We start from the raw sequence: 22,502 nt of genomic DNA on the forward strand, positions 1-22,502 counted from the left end.
TGCTCGTTTCGGTCAAATCTCGTTTCCATTCTTCGTATTCTTCACGTATAAGTCCATCCCTATTGGTGTGTGACCCTGTAGGCCCATTCGCAGTGGCAGCAGCCTCGAGAACCATTCCCGATCTATAAGTCATGGTTAGCCTCTAGCAAGACGCCATGACCACCCATTTAGAATTGAGTTAGAGGTGATCTAACCAAGGCAATAACAGCTCGAGTTCTGATCCTTTATCTCACGATATCATGTGTTGAACAAGGGCATGGTTTGAGCTACCCTTCAAGTTCAACTGCTTTCTCGTCTTGGCAAATCGACTAATAAAATAGATGCAACTTCATCTATAGCGTGGCCACGCATTTTCATAGTCCGACTTCCACGAGAGGGCCCAGCGATATCTCTCCTATTGAGGAGGTGATAAGTCCCATATTGCATGTCTATTATCTCCATATGATTCGTGAACGTATCTGATCAACGCCGTTATAATCATCCGGTTAAAGACGACGTTTGACGTAGTCAAGACACGCCACTCCTCATATCATATACTCTAGACATCTCAGGTCTGAGGATCCAAGAACGAACCGCTTTATGAGATTCAAGTCATGACTCTGTCCATGTGACAATCTCATGCGGGTCAACCACCAGTCACTCGTTCACAACGAGTACCCATGATTGTGATATGCATCCAATGCATCAATCACACCTCATGCTAGTCTTAATTCATCATTGTTCCCACAATGATAACTGACCAGGGAGTTTAGAATCATTCTATAATGATTCAAGGATGCCGAAATATAACAAACATGCCAATCATATAACGGGAATGTAACGCATTCATAAATCAATGAATCAATACAAAGTCAAAATGTCATATCACGGATCATCCTAGAGCATTACAACCAACAAAATCACTTTATAAGAAGGAGATTAAAACCCTAATGAAGAGGGCCGACTTTGGAGAACTTCTACAGACTTTGGTGAGATCCATGAGGTTCTAAGAAGTGATCTAAGTCTAGTTTTCTCGAAGCAATAAACCGAATAGTTGATTCGGGTCCTAGCAGACATGTTCCAATCGTTGGAATCCATCCCGAGGTGTGGATACGTGTAGAGGACGAGGTAACCTTCCTCCCTTTCGTGGTCGGTCGAACACAACAATCCATAAAGGCCCCGGATCGATTGAGTTAAATGTTCTAACGTTTCTACGATTCATACATGCATGGTTCTAGGGTTTCACAAAATTTTTGTTTTACATCCGCTGCGCAAACCCTAGAACCGATCTCTTAGGAATATGATTCGCTCTAGAAACGATCTTCTAGGAATAGGATTCGCTCTAAAGATCCCAGGAAATCCCAACAGTGGTATCAGAGCCTGGTTGCTCAGTTTGATTTCGTAGAACCCAATCACGCACGTTTTAGGGTTTAAATCGTTAAATCCATGTTAATCCATATTTGCTTTGATTTCTATGCATGTTTGATGATTGAATCTATGGTAGATTGCATGTTTCATGTTGCATAGAAGGCAGGAGTTCGAATTTTGGGTCTACAGATGAATTCGGATGTGTTTCAGGTCTGATCGGGGTCGAGAAAGCGGGAAAACGTGATCTGATCACGTAACCCTAGACCGTCCGTTCTGGGTAAGCCAGACCAGACGGTCCAGGGGTGGCGGACTGGGTAGAACGGAACGGACTGTGAGTCTGGACCGGACGGTCTGAGTGTCAGGCATTCCGTTCCAGCAGTTCTGAGGTTGGACCGTCCGTTCCGTCTGTCGTGGACCGTCCGTTCTGACTTCTGAGGGTAGACCTTCGTTCTGCCAAGGCTGGACCGTCCGTTCTACATCTAGAACGGATGGTCCGAGATACAGATTCCAAAATTTTTCGTTTTTCTAGTCTGATTATGCAATCGTTGCTTAATCTGATCAACTGTGACTCAAATAGACATGATTCGTTCGTTTGGATGGTCCATAGTGAATGAATGCATATAACTTAATCAAGATATTAGATATGCTTGATTGAGTGGGAGCTTCGGGATTGGGATTACATAATCGAATGGATGGTCTATTTAGATTATGTAATACATCTGATCAAGGAACAATGGTTGATCCTTGATTTGATTTGTACAATCGTTGCACATAAACCGGTTAGATCTAGGAGCTCTACGAGTAAAACACTTGTCAAGGTCGATCGTACGTGTCATGGACCATGCCAAAGGTGGGTGTGCCGTACTATCTTGGTGAAGCAAGATGGAGAAATGGTGGTTCTCATAGCTTGAAAGTAGATGCTTGATCTAAGTGTGATTTCGAAAATCCCTTTTATGTAATGCTAAGCGTGTACCTTCCATTACTAGAGCACTTGTCAAGGCATCGATCGTCCGTAACACGGGTCATGCCAAAGCTTGAATATGGTTTACCTTAGGTTATCTTTGTGAGAAAGGGTGGGAAATTGTGGTTCCCACAGCTTGAATATGGTTTACCTTAGGTTAAGTTGTCGAGTTTGACTTGAGACTTAACGGTACAGATGAGACGAGTATGCAATGATATTCGACATCATAGTCTCATAAAGGATCTAAGGGCCACATTGGATGTGATTGACATTAGATGTCTACCTAAATAGCGTAAGGCTGAGTGTAACAACTCATTCTTATGTGAAAGACGGATCTTAGTCCCATATAGAAAATTATTGTAGGGTTATTTTTCTGTATGAGAATATAGCTTGTATATGCATCTATGTTATCCTTGATTGATGGTGGACTAGCTGGTAGTGGATCATTGATGTGTTGTTGTTGATTGATGATGCACTAGCTGGTAGTAGATCATTGATAGAATCTGCATATTGTTTTGTTTCGTTCTATTTTATCTTTCTCTGTAGGACATAGCGTCGACCGGTAGTGTACCGAGTTTAATGATGCGATCTATCCTTACGAAGGATAAGCCTCTGACCACGGCTCCTATATCGATCATTGATGCTTACTGGAAGCATGTGGATGATGATTTGGACAAGTCTAGCTTGATACTTGGAAACATGACTTCGGAATTGCGTAAACAATTAGAGGACATGGACGATTTTTTGATAATTGATCAGTTGAATGCTCATTCCAAAAGAAAGCTGAGAGCCACGGAAAGAGTTACATGGTAGTTGTTGGAAAGAGTTCCAGCAAAAGGAAGCATTCCAAGAGCAAGGACAAGAGGAAAGTGACAAGCGTTGTCATTGAACCTAAGCCTAAATCCAAAAAAGAAGAGTGTTATTTCTGTCATGCCGTTGGGCATTGGTATAGAAATTGTAGACTCTACCTGGAAGATCAGGAGAAGAAGAAGCTTAAAGAAGCATCGACTTCTGGTGTCTTCGTTATAGAGGTTAACTTTTTTACTTCCACATCGTGGGTATTGGATACCAGAAGTGCCTCACACATTTGTAGAAATGTGGAAGGGTTGCGAGGAAGTAGACAACTGGCAAAAGGAGAAGTAGATCTCCGCGTTGGGAATGGAGCAAAAGCTGCTGCATTAGCCGTCGAGACTTATGATCTGACTTTACCTTCTCGACTTGTATTGGAGTTGCATGATTGTTATTTTGTTCCTGCTATCAGCAAGAACATTATATCGATTTCATGCTTAGACTCGGACGGTTTCAGATTTGTTATTGAGAACAAAGGTCTGTCTATTTATAGAGGTGATTTATTCTATGGTAAAGGTTACCAGTTTAATAGCCTTTATGTTTTGGATGACGAACCGTCTAGATGCAGGTCAATCTATAACGTTTGTACCAAACGGCTTAAGCCGAACGACTTAAACCCGACCTTCCTCTGGCATTGTCGTCTAGGCCATATAAACGAGAAACGCATTCAGAAGCTGTTGGTTTAGTGCTCTATGATGTGCTGTTATGAGAGCTTTATTATGATACATTTGATGTATTGACACTTTATATGATTTTATGGATTAGTGTTTGATTCATTACGTATTGTGCATGCTTTAATATGTTATGAAATCCATGTATTGTTATGAACAATACTAAACTCCCTAGTCATGTATCATTGTGGGAATAATGATATACTAAGACTAGTATGAGGTGTGATTGATGATCATATAGATGATCATAGGTATTGGATACGATCACAGTCATAGGTATTCGTTGGAGAACGGAATACTGGATTGACCCGCATGAGATTGTCACATGGACTAGCGTCATGACTTGAATCTCATATGGCGGTTCCATGATTGGATCCTAAGACCTAAGATATCTACGGAATCCAACATGAGGAGTTGCGTGCTTTTAATACGTCAAACGTCCTGCGTAACAGGAGGACTATAAAGGCGTATCAGATACGAAACGAATCATGTGCTGGATTGTAGATAGTCAAGACGGGATTTGTACCTTTCGTAAAAGAGAGAGATATCGCTAGGTCCCTCGTGTGAGCGAGACTGTAGAAATGTGTGGCCGCACTATAGACGAACGTCGTCTATTTCAGACAGTCGAACTCGGTGAATGAGAAAGCAGTCGAATCAGATAAGGTGGTTTGTCCATGCCTTATGTTCGACATATGATATCGTGATACAAAAGGATCATCAGCTGGAATCATCACTGGCGTTCGTAAGATCACGAACAAACTATATTCGAGATAGGTAGTCATAATGTCTTGCTAAAGACCGCCTATGACTTGTATATTTCCGAAATAGAGATTTCGGGTTATACTGCTATTTCGAATGAGCCTACAGGGTCACACACGCAGGGAAGGACAAAACGCACGAGAGAACGATGAAAAAACCGAGACGGAAGGGGCTGAACGAACGGACCGAAAGGGCCAGACCCGACGGTCCGCCAGGTCCAGACACGACGGTCTACAGAAGGCAGACCGTCCGTTCTGGCTTGTCCGTTCTAGCTTGCTGGAACAGACCGTCCACGTGTATTTCTGGACCGTTCGTTCCGACTTTCGGGTTTTCGAAAATTAGACCGAATTAGGGTTAAATCACCTTATAAGAAGGAGATTAAAACCCTAATTGACAAGAGAGACTTTTCTGAGCCGTCTTTGGCAGAATTCTAAGAGTTTTTGGTAAGATCCAAAAGATCCAAGAGTTCCAAGTCTTGTTTTCTCGAAGCGCGAAACCGAATAGCTGATTCGGGTCCTAGCAGACAAGTTCCAACCATTGGAATCCATCCCGAGGTGTGGATACGTGTAGAGGGCGATGTATTCTTCATCCCTTTCGTGATCAGACGAACTCTTCGATTGATACAGGCCCCGGATCAATTGAGGTAAGCGTTCTAACGTTTCTACGATTCCTAGAAGCATGATTCTAGGGTTTCATTCAAATCTTTGTTTTATATCCGCTGCGCAAACCCTAGAATCGATCTCTTAGGAATAGGATTCGCTCTAGAGATCCCATGAAACCCATCAGTGGTATCAGAGCCTGGTTTCTCTGTTTTGATTTCGTAGAACCCGATCACGCACGTTTTAGGATTTGAATGGTTTGAATCCATGTTTGCTTTGATGTCTATGCATGTTTGATGATTGAATCTATGGTAGATTGCATGTTTCATGTTGCATAGAGTGCAGGAGTTCGAATTTTGGGTCCACAGGTGAATTTGGATCAGTTTCGGATCTGATCGGGGCGAAGAACGCGGGAAAACGTGATCTGATCACGTAGACCTTCCCTAGATCGTCCGTTCTGGGTATGCCAGACCGGACGGTTCAGGGGTGACGGACTGAGGTTAGACCGAAAGGTCTGGACCGTCCGGTCTGAGTGTGTGGACCGTCCGTTCCAGATAGTCTGATGGACCGTCCGTTCTGGCTCACTAGACCGTCCGTTCCGTGGCTGAGAGTGGACCGTCCGTTCTGCTGTCATGGGCCGTCCGTTCCATCTGTTCTCCAAGGCTGGTCCGTCTGTTCCACACCTGGAACGGACGGTCCGAGGCCTAGACTCCGAGATTTTTCCGTTTTCTAATCTGATTATGCAATTGTTGCGTAATCTGATTGACTGTGACTCAAATAGACATGATTTATTCTTATGGATGGTCCATAGTGAATGAATGCATGTAACTTAATCAAGATATTGGATATGCTTGATTGAGTGGGAGCTTCGAGATTGGGATTACATAATCGAATGGTTGGTCTATTCAGATTATGTAATACATCTGATCAAGGAATAATTGTTGATCCTTGATATGTACAATCGTTGCACATAAACCGGTTAGATCTAGGAGCTCTACGAGTAAAGCACTTGTCAAGGCCTCGATCGTACATGTCATGGGCCATGCCAAAGCTGGGTGTGCCGTATTATCTTGGTGAGGCAAGATGGAGAAATGGTGGTTCTCATAGCTTGAAAGTAGATGCTTGATCTAAGTGTGGTTTCGAAAAATCCCTTATTTATATAATGCTAAGAGTGTACCTTCCAATACTAGAGCGTCTGTCAAGGCATCGATCGTCCGTAACACGGGTCATGCCAAAGCTGAGCGTGCCGGATTATCTTTGTGAGGCAGGGTAGGAAATCGTGGTTCCTACAGCTTGAATATGGTTTATCTTGGGTTAAGTTGTCAAGTTTTGACTTGAAATTTAATGGTACAGATGAGACAAGTATGCAATGATATTCGATATCATAGTCTCATAAAGGATCTAAGAGTCATATTAGATATGATTGACATTAGATGTCTACCTAAATAGCATAAGACTGAGTGTAAAAACTTGTTCTTATGTGAAATACGGATCTTAGTCCCATATAGAAAATTATTGTAGGGTTAATTTTCTTTATGGGAATACTTATGTGTTATGAAATCCATGTATTGTTATGAACAATACTAAACTCCCTAGTCATGTATCATTGTGGGAATAATGATATACTAAGACTAGTATGATGTGTGATTGATGATCATATAGATGATCATAGGTATTGGATACGATCACAATCATAGGTATTCGTTGGAGAATGGAATACTGGATTGACCCGCATGAGATTGCCACATGGACTAGCGTCATGACTTGAATCTCATATGGCGATTCCATGATTGGATCCTAAGACCTGAGATATGTACGGAATCCAACATGAGGAGTTGCGTGCTTTGGATACGTCAAACGTCCTGCGTAACAGGAGGACTATAAAGGCGTGTATCAGGTACGAAACGAATCATGTGCTGGATTGTAGATAGTCAAGATGGGATTTGTACCTCTCGTAAAAGAGAGAGATATCGCTGGGCCCCTCGTGTGAGTGAGACTGTAGAAATGTGTGGCCGCACTATAGACGAATGTCGTCTATTTCAGACAGTTGAACTCAGTGAACGAGAAAGCAGTCGAATCAGATAAGGTGGCTTGTCCATGCCTTATATTCGACGTATGATATCATGATACAAAAGGATCATCAAACGGAATCATCACTGGCGTTCGTAGGATCACGAACAAACTCTATTCGAGATAGGTAGTCATAGTGTCTTGCTAGAGACCGCCTATGACTTGTGTAACCGAAATAAGAGATTTCGAGTTATATTGCTATATCGAATGAGGCTACAGGGTCACACACACAGGAAAGGACGAATGTGCGAGAAGAGACGAGAAAATCCCGGTGGAGCAGAGGCCAGACCGACCGGTCCAGCCAACCCAGACCGATCGGTCCTGTCACGTGGACCGGTCGGTCCGGAGGTAACGTGTGAAAGTCACTCGGTCCAGACGTAAAATAAGCTCCAGACCGATCGGTCCAGGCCTGGACCGATCGGTCTAGACGTCGGGATTTCCTAAACTCGCTCTAATTAGGGTTTTAAGTGGGATTAACTTTAGGGAACGCCTCCTAAGCCTCTTGGAACGATTTTCAGACGCTATTGAGAGGTTTTGAGAGTGGAAAACCTAAGAGTTAGATCCCTGAAACCCCTGCGAAAAGAAGAACGTGTTCTTCAGTTCTAGCAGACAAGTTCCAACCGTTGGAATCCTTTCCACCGTGTGGATACGTGTAGAGGGCAAGGTATTCTTCCTGCCTACAGTGATCGGATGAACACATCAATTGATATAGGCCCTGGATCGATTGAGGTAAGCGTTTTTTAACGTTTCTACAAGATCATGCATGATAGGTTTTAGGGTTTTATCAAAAAAATTTGTTTTACATCCGCTGCACAAACCCTACAACTGGTCTCTTAGGAATTAGATTCGCTCATGAGATCCCAAGAAGCCCAACAGTGGTATCAGAGCCTGGTTCTCTGCATGATTTTGTTAGAACCCGATCACGCACATTATAGGATTTGAATTGTTTGAATCCGTGTTTGCTTTGATGCTATGCATGATTTGATTGTGGATCTAGAGTATATTTTCTGTTCATTGTTGCATAGTGTGCAAGAGCTTCGAATTCTGAATTCGCATGCGAAAACGGAGTCGAATTCGGGTCTGAAACGGGGCAGAAACGATGAAAACGAGATCTAATCACGTTTTCGCCTAGACTGATCGGTCTGGTCCTCTGGACCGATCGGTCTAGGGTTTCGCATGTCGGTTGGACCGATAGGTCCGGACTGAACGGTCTGCATGTGTAGACCGATCGGTCTGGACCATTCCGGACCGAATGGTCTGGACCGACCTTAACCTGGAGACCGAGCCGTGTAAACCGATCGGTCTAGGCCTAGACCGATCGGTCTAGGTCCCGAGGCTTCACCAAAATTTGGTTTTTCATTTTGGGATCTGATTTGAGCAATCGTTGCTTAAACCGGTCAACTGTGATTCAAAATAGCATGATTCGTTCATTTGGATCATCCATAGTGAATGAATGCATATAACTTAATCAAGATATTAGATATCCTTGATTGAGTGGGAGCTTAGGGATTGAGATTACATAATCGAATGGATAGTCTATTCGGATTATGTACAATCGTTGCACAGAAACCGGTTAGATCTAGGAGCTCTACGAGTAAAGCACTTGTCAAGGCCTCGATCGTACGTGTCATGGGCCATGCCAATCCTGGGTGTGTCGTGCTATCTTGGTGAGGCAAGATGGAGAAATGGTGGTTCTCATAGCTTGAAAGTAGATGCTTGATTTAAGTGTGGTTTCGAAAATCCCTTTTTTTCATGTAATGTTAAGTGTGTACCTCCCATTACTAGAGCGCCTGTCAAGGCATCGATCATCCGTAACACGGGTCATGCCAAAGCTGAGCGTGCCAGATTATCTTTGTGAGGCAGGGTGAAAAATCGTGGTTCCCACAGCTTGAACATGGTTTACCTTAGGTTAAGTTGTCAAGTTTGACTTGAGACTTAATGGTACAGATGAGACGAGTATGCAATGATATTTAATATCATAGTCTCATCAAAAATCTAAGAATCACATTAGATGTGATTGACATTAGATGTCTACCTAAATAGTATAAGGCTGAGTGTAAAAACTGGTTCTTATGTGAAATACGGATCTTAGTCCCATATAGAAAATTATTATAGGGTTATTTTTATTGAAAAATAAAATGCGGAAATTAAATTAGAAAGAAAGAACAAAAGAGAAAAGAACGGGAACACTTTTATTGCTACATCTCTTCTTTCTTCTTACATTATAATGAAAATAATCCATACATTTATAGAAAAAGTTATTGAAAAAAACAAGGAAATAAAGATACGAAAGAAATGAATAAGGCAAAATATAATTATCACGATATATATTTTATTTTTAATTGATATTATGTCTTTAATTATTATCAATTATATCAAATCTCCATATTTTGTTTCTATTTCAACATTCCCCTCAAGATTGATTTTGAAAGAATTCAAAAATCAATCTTGAAGATACAACAAAAGATGAAAAACTTCACTGTTATTAGAACAATCCATTCATTTAGAGAGTATTAACCTCTTTCAAATCACTTCGCTTGACTTTAAAGTTCTAGCTTTAACTCTTTTTGTCACAGCATCTTGCTTGATCTTAGAGTTTTTAGCTTTGACTTCTTTTTGTCATAGCACATCGTTTGAATCTGGTTTTTTTACTCCCCTTTGAACGATTTGGATATATGAACATCCAAAACGCAAAAGAAAGAAGAGATTAGAAAATTAAAAAAAAAGAGAAACATATAGTTCAGATCGCAACGCTGCTCTGATACCATATTGATAAATAAAATGCGGAAATTAAATTAGAAAGAAAGAACAAAAGAGAAAAGAACGGGAACACTTTTATTGCTACATCTCTTCTTTCTTCTTACATTACAATGAAAATAATCCATACATTTATATGAAAAGTTATTGAAAGAAACAAGGAAATAAAGATACGAAAGAAACGAATAAGGCAAAATATAATTATTACGATATATATTTTATTTTTAATTGATATTATGCCTTTAATTATTATCAATCATATCAAATCTCCATATTTTGTTTCTATTTCAACAATTTTTGTGTATGGGAATATTGCTTGTATGTGCATCTATGTTGTCATTGATTGATGATGGACTAGCTGGTAGTAGATCATTGATAGAATCTGCATTTGTTTTGTTCGTTCTATTTTTGTTTCTTTTGTAGGATATGGCGTCAACCGGTAGCGTACCGAGTTTGACGATGCGATCTATCCTTGAGAAGGATAAATTGACTGGGACGAACTTCTTGGACTGGTATCGTATCTTGAGAATTGTTCTCAAGCACGATAAGAAGTCGTACGTCCTGGAAGAGGCTCTACCACCAGAGCCTGCGGCCAACGCCACGAGAGCCGTCAGAGATGCTTGGTTGAAGCATCAGACTGACGACAATGAGATCTCCTGTCTCATGCTGGGAAGCATGGCCCCGAATCTGCAGAGGCAATTTGAAGGGAAGGGCGTGTTTGATATGGTCGGCGAGGGAGAGTTGCAGCGATTGGCTCTTCCATTATAGTCGATGGCGTCGGTTGTAGCCGATGTCTAGTGAACTCCAGTATTGAGAGGTGACATCAATACCGGAGCGAGGTGACACGCCTAATATCGAGAGGTGACATCGATGCTAGGGTGGGGTGATGTGTTCGGGCGGAGAAACATATATTTATACCGGATCAGGGTGATTGTGGTGTAGATAGATTCTTGAGCAACAGTAGCCGCGGATCGGACATCGGAGACCTAGACAGCTTATCACTACCGATCATGTATAATTACGTACTTATGAATACATTATATTTTTGGAAAACGGTTTTCTGTTATATCGGTGGTAGACTTTTACGGTTTGTAATAATGTTATCGCTACCACTCGTTATGTATAATTATCTCTGGAATAATGTATCATATATGTATGTAATAATGTTTTTCTCCCGCTAAACTCTAAAAAGAAAAGTTTTAAATTCCCGGGGGTTTTTGAAATTGTGTTTTATTTTAGTTGTCCATGTGACGCAACTCGTATTGCGGGATACGGGTTTCGGGTGTCACAGAAAGGCAAGTTGCTTATCTTAAGAAGATCGTGGAGTTATCAATAGTGAATGAGAGCTTAGTCGATAAAGAAACAAACCTGTAAACTGTTGTTCAGGAAAGTGAGGAGCTGAGAGAAAGGGAGTCTGTTTATCTTAAAAAGATCGAGAAGCTGTCGGCTGTGAATAAGATCTTAGCAACTAAAGAAACTGAACTGCAGAGCACTACTCATGAAAATGAGTTGCATGGTTTGATTCTCGAAATCGAAGACCTTAAAGCTGAAAAATCTTTATTCCAAAAGAAGATCGAGGAGTTATCAGATCTTAATAAGAGTTTGCTCGTTAAAGAGAATGAATTACAGAGTTTCATCTCTGAAAATGAGGAGCTCAGATCTAAGGAGGCCACATCACTTGAGAAAATTGAGGAGTTTTCAATCCTTGAACAAAGTTTTCTCGATAAAGAAAATGAACTCAAGGCTGCTATTAACGAAAACGAAAAGCTTAAGGCCAAAGTAGCTTCATCACTTTAGAAGATTGAGGAGTTGTCATATATGGAACAAAGTTTGGTCGAGAAAGAGAATGAGTTGCAGGGTGTCATTCATGAAAAAAAGCTTAAGTCCAAGGAGGCTTCATCTTTGAAGAAGACCGAGGAATTGTTGCATCTTGAGCAAAGTTGGCTCAGTAAAGAAAATGAATTTCAAAGAGTACTTCAGGAAAATCATGAATTTAAAACACGGAAAGCATCGACAACAAGGAAGATAGAGGAGTTGTCAAAGCTAAAAGAGAGTATGCTAGATAAAGAAACCGAGTTACAGAGCGTTGTCAATGACAATGATGATGGAAATGGGGAAGAAATAGTGAAAACGGAGATTTCTCATCACTCCGACAGAAACCAGACCATAAAAGAATCTCCCAAGGAAGTGACTGGCAAAGATTTGGTGGATGATGGAGCAACCCATTTGACAGCTCCCAAGGTTGAGGGAAATGGAAAAAGAAATCCGAACCAGAGAGACGAAGATACTGTGAAACCTGAATTGAAGATGTGGGAAAGCTGCCCGAAAGAGAAGAAGGGAACTTCTTCAGAAAGAGAGACTGAGCACGACTCGGTTGAAGAGGAAGTTGGAAAAAAGTAGAAGGCGGAGATAACTTCGATCATCTCACCAACGGGTTATCTTCAATGGAAATTCCTGACGACGACGGTCGAAGTCTACTGACAAAGGATCAGCAACTCAAGAAAAGGAAGCCTTTGCTCTGAAAGTTCGGGAATCTGCATAAGAAAAAGAGTACAAGCAGCGGCAACCAGAAGTAGAAGATGGTATCATGAGTGTACTATGATTCCCATTGTCCTTGCAGCTAATCTTTTCTTGAGTTGATTTGATTATGCTTTCAATTTATGAGTATAGCTTAAAATTTAAGAAAAAGTTTTTATCTTTGTTTTGTCTTAAAGCTCTTAGCCCCATTTTTAGGATCTCATTATTGAGTTGGGATTAGATTGATGCCCATGGTCATGATGACGAAGCTACTTGCCCTTTGCTCTTTGTCATTATTTGCAACATGCCCATGGTCATGGCCATGATGATCATCATCTAATTGTTTCAAGGGATTTGTTGTTTGATATTTAAAACTTAATGGATATTTCCCCGTAAAAAGAAAAAAATTGAAAATTTATTATCTGAATAATTATGAAAAGTTTATATAGATACAAGTAATGTAAATTGGTTAAAGATTCAAAGATATTTTAATATATCAAAATTCTCTCATAGACTTGACCAATAAAAAATAGATTTTGAAATTTTTTGATAACCGGGTTATAAGTGAAATGCCACTCTAGAGATGTATTTTTCATAGTTAAACTCTCTGTCAACATGAAAAAAAAAATGTGATGTCTTAACTAAAAGTAAACAATGAGTCAATATACACAAAAATAACATATTCCAAAACAACAGATACAAAAACTACAGCAGACAGAACGAGGGATAAAAAAAAAAGATGGTCATGGACATCTAAATTTATCCATCTCTCTCTTGTTTCAGACAAGATTTTAGTTAATAACGTATACCAGAAAAGGATCATGTTCATAAGCCAACAATCACAACCGAAACAAAAACCCATTTGAAAATTTTGTTGACTCCAATTAGATAAGAGTGGATACAGCCAAAGACAAAGAAAACTGTTCTATCTATAGATTTTTAAATATGATCTTAAAACAAAAAAATGTTGTCATTTCATGTAGAGCTCAACTCTATATAAAGGGTTCATAGTTTATCGTTACTTCCAATCCAAGAAAACTTTTCTGATAGCAATTTCTACATAACAATGGCGACCCGAAAGGCGGTAACGATCGGTCTGTGGCTTTTCTTTGCCGTAAGCTGCAGAGCTGTGGCCAAAACTCCGGATTGCTACAATGTCAAAAGCCCTTCGTTTAATCGTAGCTGTTTTCCTAAACATTTTCTCTTCGGAACGGCCTCTGCTTCTTACCAAGTACACATATCTGAAACATATATATATATATATATATGGTTACCTTCGAAATTAGGTTTTCTTTTGTGTTTTTCGGGTTTTGATATTTTGTCTGAATGATCAGGTCGAAGGTGCGTGGAATGAAGGTGGTAGATCTCCGAGCATATGGGACACTTTCACTCATAAATTCCCAGGTCTTTCTCGAGTTCTATTCCCTCAGTTTTGAACGTTTTTTTAGCAGATTTATTCGATAGAGACGAAATATAATCGATAATTTTTTGTTGTACAGCGAGAAACAACTTCAACACCGGGGATGTTGCGGCTGATTTTTACCATCGTTACAAGGTAAATAATTGTGGTTTGAATGAAATGGTCTCGCACTTGTTATAACGTTTTTACCATTCGATATGGATATACATATATTTATATATATAACGCAAGAACATGATGTAACAGGACGATATCAAGCTGATGAAGGAGTTGAACAGCGATGTTTTCCGGATGTCGATCTCATGGTCGAGAATATTGCCTCGTAAGTGTATTTGATTATTGAAAAAATTAATGATTTACTTTTAGCTTCGCAAAATTAATTTAAATATTTTTTCTTAAATGTTTTGTAAATTCAGGGGGAGGAAGCCACAAGAACATGGAGGGAATCAAGTTCTACAAAAGCCTCATCAACGAGCTCGTTAAAAATGGTCAACTTTCTATTCTGAAATCCATTTGCATATTTTGATGTTTTGGTTATGTTAGGAAAGACCCGACGCATAAAATACGAAACGATTTTGAATTAAATTAAAAAAATAATATAAAATTTGAAAATAACCCAATTTAACATAAAAAAAATCGAAAAACCCGTATCCAAAAACAGCAAAACTTAACCTAGTTCTCGATATTTTTTTTTAATTTCTCTCACGAAAGCAATATATTATTGACTTTACTTATTGCCGCATCATATAACGAACCATGAACTCTGCATGCATGCATGCATGCACGCACGTACGCAGGCTTGCAAGTATCGGTAACTCTATTCCATTGGGATCTACCTCAAGTCCTTGAAGACAAATACGGTGGCTTTTTGAGCCGTCGAGTCGTGTGAGTTATTATTAAATTCACCAATTAAATGTCATTTATTAATTATAACCATTTAGAAATAAACTTTGTCGCAACCATTTGATGTAATTTCAACATTTTTTTTATATATTCAGCAAGGACTATAGAAAATTCGCCAAGATATGTTTCCAAGAGTTTGGGGACAAAGTGAAATTCTGGGCGACGTTCAACGAGCCAAAGGTGTACAGTGTGGCCGGTTACGATCGAGGCATCAAGGCTCCGGGAAGATGCTCCAAATTCGTAAATCCCGAGTGCGAGGCAGGTAATTCCGCCACCGAGCCTTACATCGTTTCTCATAACATTCTTCTCGCCCACGCCGCCGGAGTCCAGGAGTTCAGGAAATGCAAAAAGGTACGTACGTCCTTTGGATTGTATATACAATACAAATCCTTTGAAAGTGCATGAAATCATCGTTGTACGCAAGTTATTTCCCGTTTAGATCTTTTAAAACACGTGCGTGAAATCACCATTTCATATAATATGTGATTTATCGCGATGTTTAACAAAGAACGATAATCGTACACATATATAGTGCCAAAGCATCAAAGCCAAGATAGGAATGGCGCACTCTCCGGTATGGTACGTTCCATACAGCAACACTCCTGCTGATAAAGAAGCCGCCCAACGAGTCCTCGACTTTGAATATGGATGGTAATTATAAATAAAATATATATATATATGTATGTATATCATGGGCTAAACGAATATAACTTCACATGTCATGTATTGTATTTGTTTATATATGTGTGTGTATATATGTAGGCACATGCATCCAATGACATATGGGGATTACCCAGAAAGCATGAAGAAAATTCTGGGGAAACGATTGCCTCGGTTCAGCCATAGCGAATCTCGGAAGCTCAAGAACTCCTACGATTATGTCGGAATCAATTACTATTCTACCAACTACGCAGCCGATCTCAAGAACGTAGATCCTACTAAACCAAGATACACCACTGACGCACATGCTGACAGGAGAAGTAAGTTTAATATCTTGCACCATCAGTGACTCTATATATATATATGTATTGATTCGACCTTTTTTTGTCGTGAATTTGCAGCCGAGAAGAATGGAGTTCCTATCGGTCCAGCGGTGCGTATGAATCATATTATATATATATATATATATGTATGTATGTATGGCTTATAAGATTGAGTTTTTAATGGCATATGTTTTCTCATCTTCTTTTTCACAAACTGTGACAGGCTGCTTCGGCTAACGTCGTGGTTTATCCAAAGGGGATGAGAGAAATAGTGAAGTATACAAAAGATCGTTACAAGAATCCCGTCATGTACATCACTGAAAATGGTACGTTCGTATATAAACGAATGCCAGCTTTTGTTACAAAAATTGTGAACACTATATATAAGCTAATCAATACACATATATATGTGACTTCCACAAATACAGGGTATAGTGATGTCAACAATCAGACGTTGCCACTTCAGGAAGCTCTCAGGGACAAAGGAAGGAAGGATTACGTTCAAAAGCATCTCGTGAGCCTTCTCAAGGCCATCAAGTAAGTCCAAAGACTACGGGTTGATATTTCGGGTTTCGGTTTGGTTTTAAGAAAGTTGGTCTTAATGTTGGATTAGGTTGAGTTTAATTTTTTTTCGTGATTAGTTCGGATTAGGTTTTTATTGATATACAATGCTAATTTTCTAAAGAAATTTCCTGTTTCGTTCGGTTTCGATAATTTTCATATAGTTTATTCGTGTTTCATTTTTCTGGTTTGAAATAAAATTATGATCATTCAATCTTTACATCGGATCCGATTCAGATTCAATATGTGCTATTCGGTTGTTCTTAACATATACAAACATTGGCTACTAATGTTAAATCATACGACTAATTGAATTTGGATTCTTATTATATATTCTTCTATGATATTGCAGGGAGGATGGGGCAAATGTGAAAGGGTACTTTGCATGGGCCTTAACGGACAACTTAGAGTGGCAATTAGGATACAGCGTTCGGTTTGGTCTTTACTTTGTCGACTTCCAAGACAACCTCAAACGCTATCCCAAGGAATCGGCCAAGTGGTACAGCAAATTCCTTGCAAAAAACTAAACTGATTTTATTCTCTGTGTGTATATACATATATTTAATTTCTTTCTTCAATTACTTATGTATTTACATTTGATTTTATGCGTGACATATGTATGTATACATACACACATGTATTCTTTGTACTCTCCATATATCTGTATGGGAATGTTTGTGTCTTTTGCTGTATAGCAACTTTTTATCAATATATAAATTGAAATTTCATAAAAAAAAAGCTCGATATTATTTTAATTAAGTGTGTATAGTCAAATTCTTAATATATATTTTTTATTGACTCGGTATCATCCGAGTCAATCAAGATTGTTTCAAAAAATGCAAAAGAAGGAAAAATGATTTGAGTTCTTGCAAATGGGGATAGCTGCTTCATAGTCTAGGGCAGGGCGAAACCGAACAGATGCTTAAGTTACAAACTGATCCGAGCTGAGTTGAGCTCGGTTTTCAGTTCGGCTAAGACCACTTATAACCGTATCTCTGACTCAAAACCAGACCACAGTCTGAAAAACCTAACCCTAACCCAATTCGACTGCAAGTGAGACAAAGACAAGCTCATTTACTACCTCAATTCTGAGTGGTGTTCTTAGGGATCTTACCCTGTTTCAGTTGGGAAAGAACATACTCTGTTGTATCGATAAGGTCCGCCACGTTGTGTTTGGATATCTCCTCGGCACCGAACAAGAAGATGACTCTAGCCTCGGCTTTTTTCGCGAGCCTCGACGCGTAACTGAGCTGCAGTTTCGGGGAGTTGAGGCTCCTCAGTATTTGGCGGTATTGCGTGTTGAAATTCCTCCCATGTGAACTGTTGGTTTAGTGCTCTATGATGTACAGTTATGCGAGCTTTATTTAGATACATTTGATGTATTGACACTTTCTATGGTTTATGGATGAGTGTTTTATTCATTACATGTTTTGCATACTTGATATGTTATGATATCCATGTATTGTTATGAACAATACTAAACTCCCTAGTCATATGTCATTGTGGGAATAATGATATACTAAGACTAGTATGATGTGTGATTGATGATCATATAGGTGATCATAGGTATTTGATACGATCACAGTCATAGGTATTCGTTGGAGAACGGAATACTGGATTGACGCGCATGAGATTGTCACATGGACTAGCGTCATGACTTGAATCTCATATGACGGTTCCATGATTGGATCCTATGATCTGAGATATCTACGGAATCCAATATGAGGAGTTGCGTGCTTTGAATACGTCAAACGTCCTGCGTAATAGGAGGACTATAAAGGCGTGTATCAGGTACGAAACGAATCATGTGCTGGATTGTAGATAGTCAAGACAAGATTTGTACCTTTCGTAAAAGAGAGAGATCTCGCTGGATCCCTCGTGTGAGCGAGACTGTAGAAATGTGTGGCCGCACTATAGACGAACGTCGTCTATTTCGTACAGTCGAACTTATTGAACGAGAAAACAATCGAATCAGATAAGGTGGCCTGTCCATGCCTTATGTTCGACTTATGATATCGTGATACAAAAGGATCATCAGCCGGAATCATCACTGGCATTCGTAAGATCACGAACAAACTCTATTCGAGATATGTAGTCATAGTGTCTTGCTAGAGACCGCCTATGACTTGTATATCCGAAATAGAGATTTCGGATTATACTGCTATATCGAATGAGCCTACAGGGTCACACACGCAGGAAAGGACAAAACGCACGAGAAAACGACGAAAAAACTAAGACGGAAGGGTCCAGACCGGACAGACCAGAAGGGCCAGACCCGACGGTCCGTCAGGTCCACCGAAGGCAGACCGTCCATTCTGGCTTGCTGGAACGGACGGTCCACGTGCATTTCTGGACCGTCCGTTCCGGCTTTCGGATTTTTCGAAAATTAAACCAAAATTAGGGTTAAATCACTTTATAAGAAGGAGATTAAAACCCTAATGAAGAGGGCCGACTTTGGAGAACTTCTACAGACTTTGGTGAGATCCATGAGGTTCTAAGAAGTGATCTAAGTCTAGTTTTCTCGAAGCAATAAACCGAATAGTTGATTCGGGACCTAGCAGATAAGTTCCAATCGTTGGAATCCATCCCGAGGTGTGGATACGTGTAGAGGACGAGGTAACCTTCCTCCCTTTCGTGGTCGGTCGAACACAACAATTCATAAAGGCCCCGGATCGATTGAGTTAAATGTTCTAACGTTTCTATGATTCATACATGCATGGTTCTAGGGTTTCACAAAATTTTTGTTTTACATCCGCTGCGCAAACCCTAGAACCGATCTCTTAGGAATAGGATTCGTTCTAGAGATCCCAGGAAATCCCAAAAGTGGTATTAGAGCCTGGTTGCTCTGTTTGATTTCGTAGAACCCAATCACACACGTTTTAGGGTTTAAATCGTTAAATCCATATTTGCTTTGATTTCTATGCATGTTTGATGATTGAATCTATGGTAGATTGCATGTTTCATGTTGCATAGAGTGCATGATTCGAATTTTGGGTCTACAGGTGAATTCGGATGTGTTTCGGGTCTGATCGGGGTCGAGAAAGCGAGAAAACGTGATCTGATCACGTAACCCTAGACCGTCCATTCTGGGTAAGCCAGACCGGACGGTCCAGGGGTGGCGGACTAGATGGAACGGAACGGACTGTGAGTCTGGACCGGACGGTCTGAGTGTCAGGCATTCCGTTCCAGCAGTTCTGAGGTTGGACCGTCCGTTCCATCTGTCGTGGACCGTCCGTTCCGACTTCTGAGGGTAGACCTTCGTTCTGCCAAGGCTGGACCATTCGTTCTACATCCAGAACGGATGGTCCGAGATACAGATTCCGAAATTTTTCGTTTTTCTAGTCTGATTATGCAATCGTTGCTTAATCTGATCAACTGTGACTCAAATAGACATGATTCGTTCGTTTGGATGGTCCATAGTGAATGAATGCATGTAACTTAATCAAGATATTAGATATGCTTGATTGAGTGGGAGCTTCGGGATTGGGATTACATAATCGAATGGATGGTCTATTTAGATTATGTAATACATCTGATCAAGGAACAATGGTTGATCCTTGATTTGATTTGTACAATCGTTGCACATAAACCGGTTAGATCTAGGAGCTCTACGAGTAAAACACTTGTCAAGGTCGATCGTACGTGTCATGGACCATGCTAAAGCTGGGTGTGCCGTGCTATCTTGGTGAGGCAAGATGGAGAAATGGTGGTTCTCATAGCTTGAAAGTAGATGTTTGATCTAAGTGTAATTTCGAAAATCCCTTTTATGTAATGCTAAGCGTGTACCTTCCATTACTAGAGCACTTGTCAAGGCATCGATCGTCCGTAACATGGGTCATGCCAAAGCTGAGCGTGCGAGATTATCTTTGTGAAACAGGGTGGGAAATTTTGGTTCCCACAGCTTGAATATGGTTTACCTTAGGTTAAGTTGTCGAGTTTGACTTGAGACTTAACGGTACAGATGAGACGAGTATGCAATGATATTTGATATCATAGTCTCATAAAGGATCTAAGGGCCACATTGGATGTGATTGACATTAGATGTCTACCTAAATAGCGTAAGGCTGAGTGTAACAACTCATTCTTATGTGAAATACGAATCTTAGTCCCATATAGAAAATTATTGTAGGGTTATTTTTCTGTATGAGAATATAGCTTGTATATGCATCTATGTTATCCTTGATTGATGGTGGACTAGCTGGTAGTGGATCATTGATGTGTTGTTGTTGATTGATGATGGACTAGCTGGTAGTAGATCATTGATAGAATCTGCATATTGTTTTGTTTCGTTCTATTTTATCTTTCTCTGTAGGACATAGCGTCGACCGGTAGTGTACCGAGTTTGACGATGCGATCTATCCTTACGAAGGATAAGCCTCTGACCACGGCTCCTAGATCGATCATTGATGCTTACTGGAAGCATGTGGATGATGATTTGGACAAGTCTAGCTTGATACTTGGAAACATGACTTCGGAATTGCGTAAGCAATTAGAGGACATGGACGATTTTTTGATAATTGATCAGTTGAATGCTCATTCCAAAAGAAAGCTGAGAGCCACGGAAAGAGTTACATGGTAGTTGTTGGAAAGAGTTCCAGCAAAATGAAGCATTCCAAGAGCAAGGACAAGAGGAAAGTGACAAGCGTTGTCATTGAACATAAGCCTAAATCCAAAAAGGAAGAGTGTTATTTCTGTCATGTCGTTGGGCATTGGTATAGAAACTGTAGACTCTACCTAAAAGATCAGGAGAAGAAGAAGCTTAAAGAAGCATCGACTTCTGGTGTCTTCGTTATAGAGGTTAACTTGTTTACTTCCACATCGTGGGTATTGGATACCAGAAGTGCCTCACACATTTGTAGAAATGTGGAAGGGTTGCGAGGAAGTAGACAACTGGCAAAAGGAGAAGTAGATCTTCGCGTTGGGAATGGAGCAAAAGCTGCTGCATTAGCCGTCGAGACTTATGATCTGACTTTACCTTCTCGACTTGTATTGGAGTTGCATGATTGTTATTTTGTTCCTGCTATCAGCAAGAACATTATATCGATTTCATGCTTAGACTCAGACGGTTTCAGATTTGTTATTGAGAACAAAGGTCTGTCTATTTATAGAGGTGATTTATTCTATGGTAAAGGTTACCAGTTTAATGGCCTTTATGTTTTGGATGACGAACCGTCTAGATGCAGGTCAATCTATAACGTTTGTACCAAACGGCTTAAGCTGAACGACTTAAACCCGACCTTCCTCTGGCATTGTCGTCTAGGCCATATAAACGAGAAACGCATTCAGAAGCTGTTGGTTTAGTGCTCTATGATGTGCTGTTATGAGAGCTTTATTATGATACATTTGATGTATTGACACTTTATATGATTTTATGGATTAGTGTTTGATTCATTACGTATTGTGCATGCTTTAATATGTTATGAAATCCATGTATTGTTATGAACAATACTAAACTCCCTAGTCATGTATCATTGTGGGAATAATGATATACTAAGACTAGTATGAGGTGTGATTGATGATCATATAGATGATCATAGGTATTGGATACGATCACAGTCATAGGTATTCGTTGGAGAACGGAATACTGGATTGACCCGCATGAGATTGTCACATGGACTAGCGTCATGACTTGAATCTCATATGGCGGTTCCATGATTGGATCCTAAGACTTGAGATATCTACGGAATACAACATGAGGAGTTGCGTGTTTTGAATACGTCAAACGTCCTGCGTAACAGGAGGACTATAAAGGCGTGTATCAGGAACGAAACGAATCATGTGCTGGATTGTAGATAGTCAAGACGGGATTTGTACTTTTCGTAAAAGAGAGAGATATCGCTAGGCCCTTCGTGTGAGCGAGACTGTAGAAATGTGTGGTCGCACTATAGACGAACGTCGTCTATTTCAGACAGTCGAACTCAGTGAACGAGAAAGCAGTCGAATCAGATAAGGTGGTTTGTCCATGCCTTATGTTCGACATATGATATCGTGATACAAAAGGATCATCAGCTGGAATCATCACTGGCGTTCGTAAGATCACGAACAAACTATATTCGAGATAGGTAGTCATAATGTCTTGCTAAAGACCGCCTATGACTTGTATAT

General features: G+C 40.1%; 1 protein-coding gene across 1 annotated transcript; it reads left to right on the forward strand.

Moving 5' to 3' along the window:
* Window positions 1-13,574: 13,574 nt before the first annotated feature.
* LOC104822883 (beta-glucosidase 32-like) lies at window positions 13,575-17,094 on the forward strand. The gene is made up of 13 exons (XM_010554238.1): window positions 13,575-13,761; window positions 13,865-13,934; window positions 14,030-14,085; window positions 14,197-14,272; window positions 14,367-14,438; window positions 14,748-14,835; window positions 14,949-15,204; window positions 15,386-15,504; window positions 15,616-15,833; window positions 15,915-15,946; window positions 16,060-16,162; window positions 16,265-16,373; window positions 16,750-17,094. The coding sequence occupies exons 1-13, from the start codon at window positions 13,597-13,599 to the stop codon at window positions 16,922-16,924; spliced, it is 1,539 nt and encodes a 512-aa protein (XP_010552540.1). The 5' UTR covers window positions 13,575-13,596; the 3' UTR covers window positions 16,925-17,094.
* The last annotated feature ends 5,408 nt before the right edge of the window (window positions 17,095-22,502 follow it).

This window comes from Tarenaya hassleriana, unplaced genomic scaffold (assembly GCF_000463585.1).
Source record: "Tarenaya hassleriana unplaced genomic scaffold, ASM46358v1 Cleome386, whole genome shotgun sequence".
NCBI classification, from domain to species: domain Eukaryota; kingdom Viridiplantae; phylum Streptophyta; class Magnoliopsida; order Brassicales; family Cleomaceae; genus Tarenaya; species Tarenaya hassleriana.

What these genes read in the sequence shown, in the direction of transcription:
- LOC104822883 (XM_010554238.1), top strand. Translation starts at nt 13,597, where the DNA reads ATGGCGACCCGAAAGGCGGTAACGATCGGTCTGTGGCTTTTCTTTGCC. An exon ending in TTTCACTCATAAATTCCCAG is followed by an intron (nt 13,935 to 14,029) that starts GTCTTTCTCGAG and finishes TTTGTTGTACAG; the next exon opens with CGAGAAACAACTTCAACACC. An exon ending in AGTTCAGGAAATGCAAAAAG is followed by an intron (nt 15,205 to 15,385) that starts GTACGTACGTCC and finishes ACACATATATAG; the next exon opens with TGCCAAAGCATCAAAGCCAA.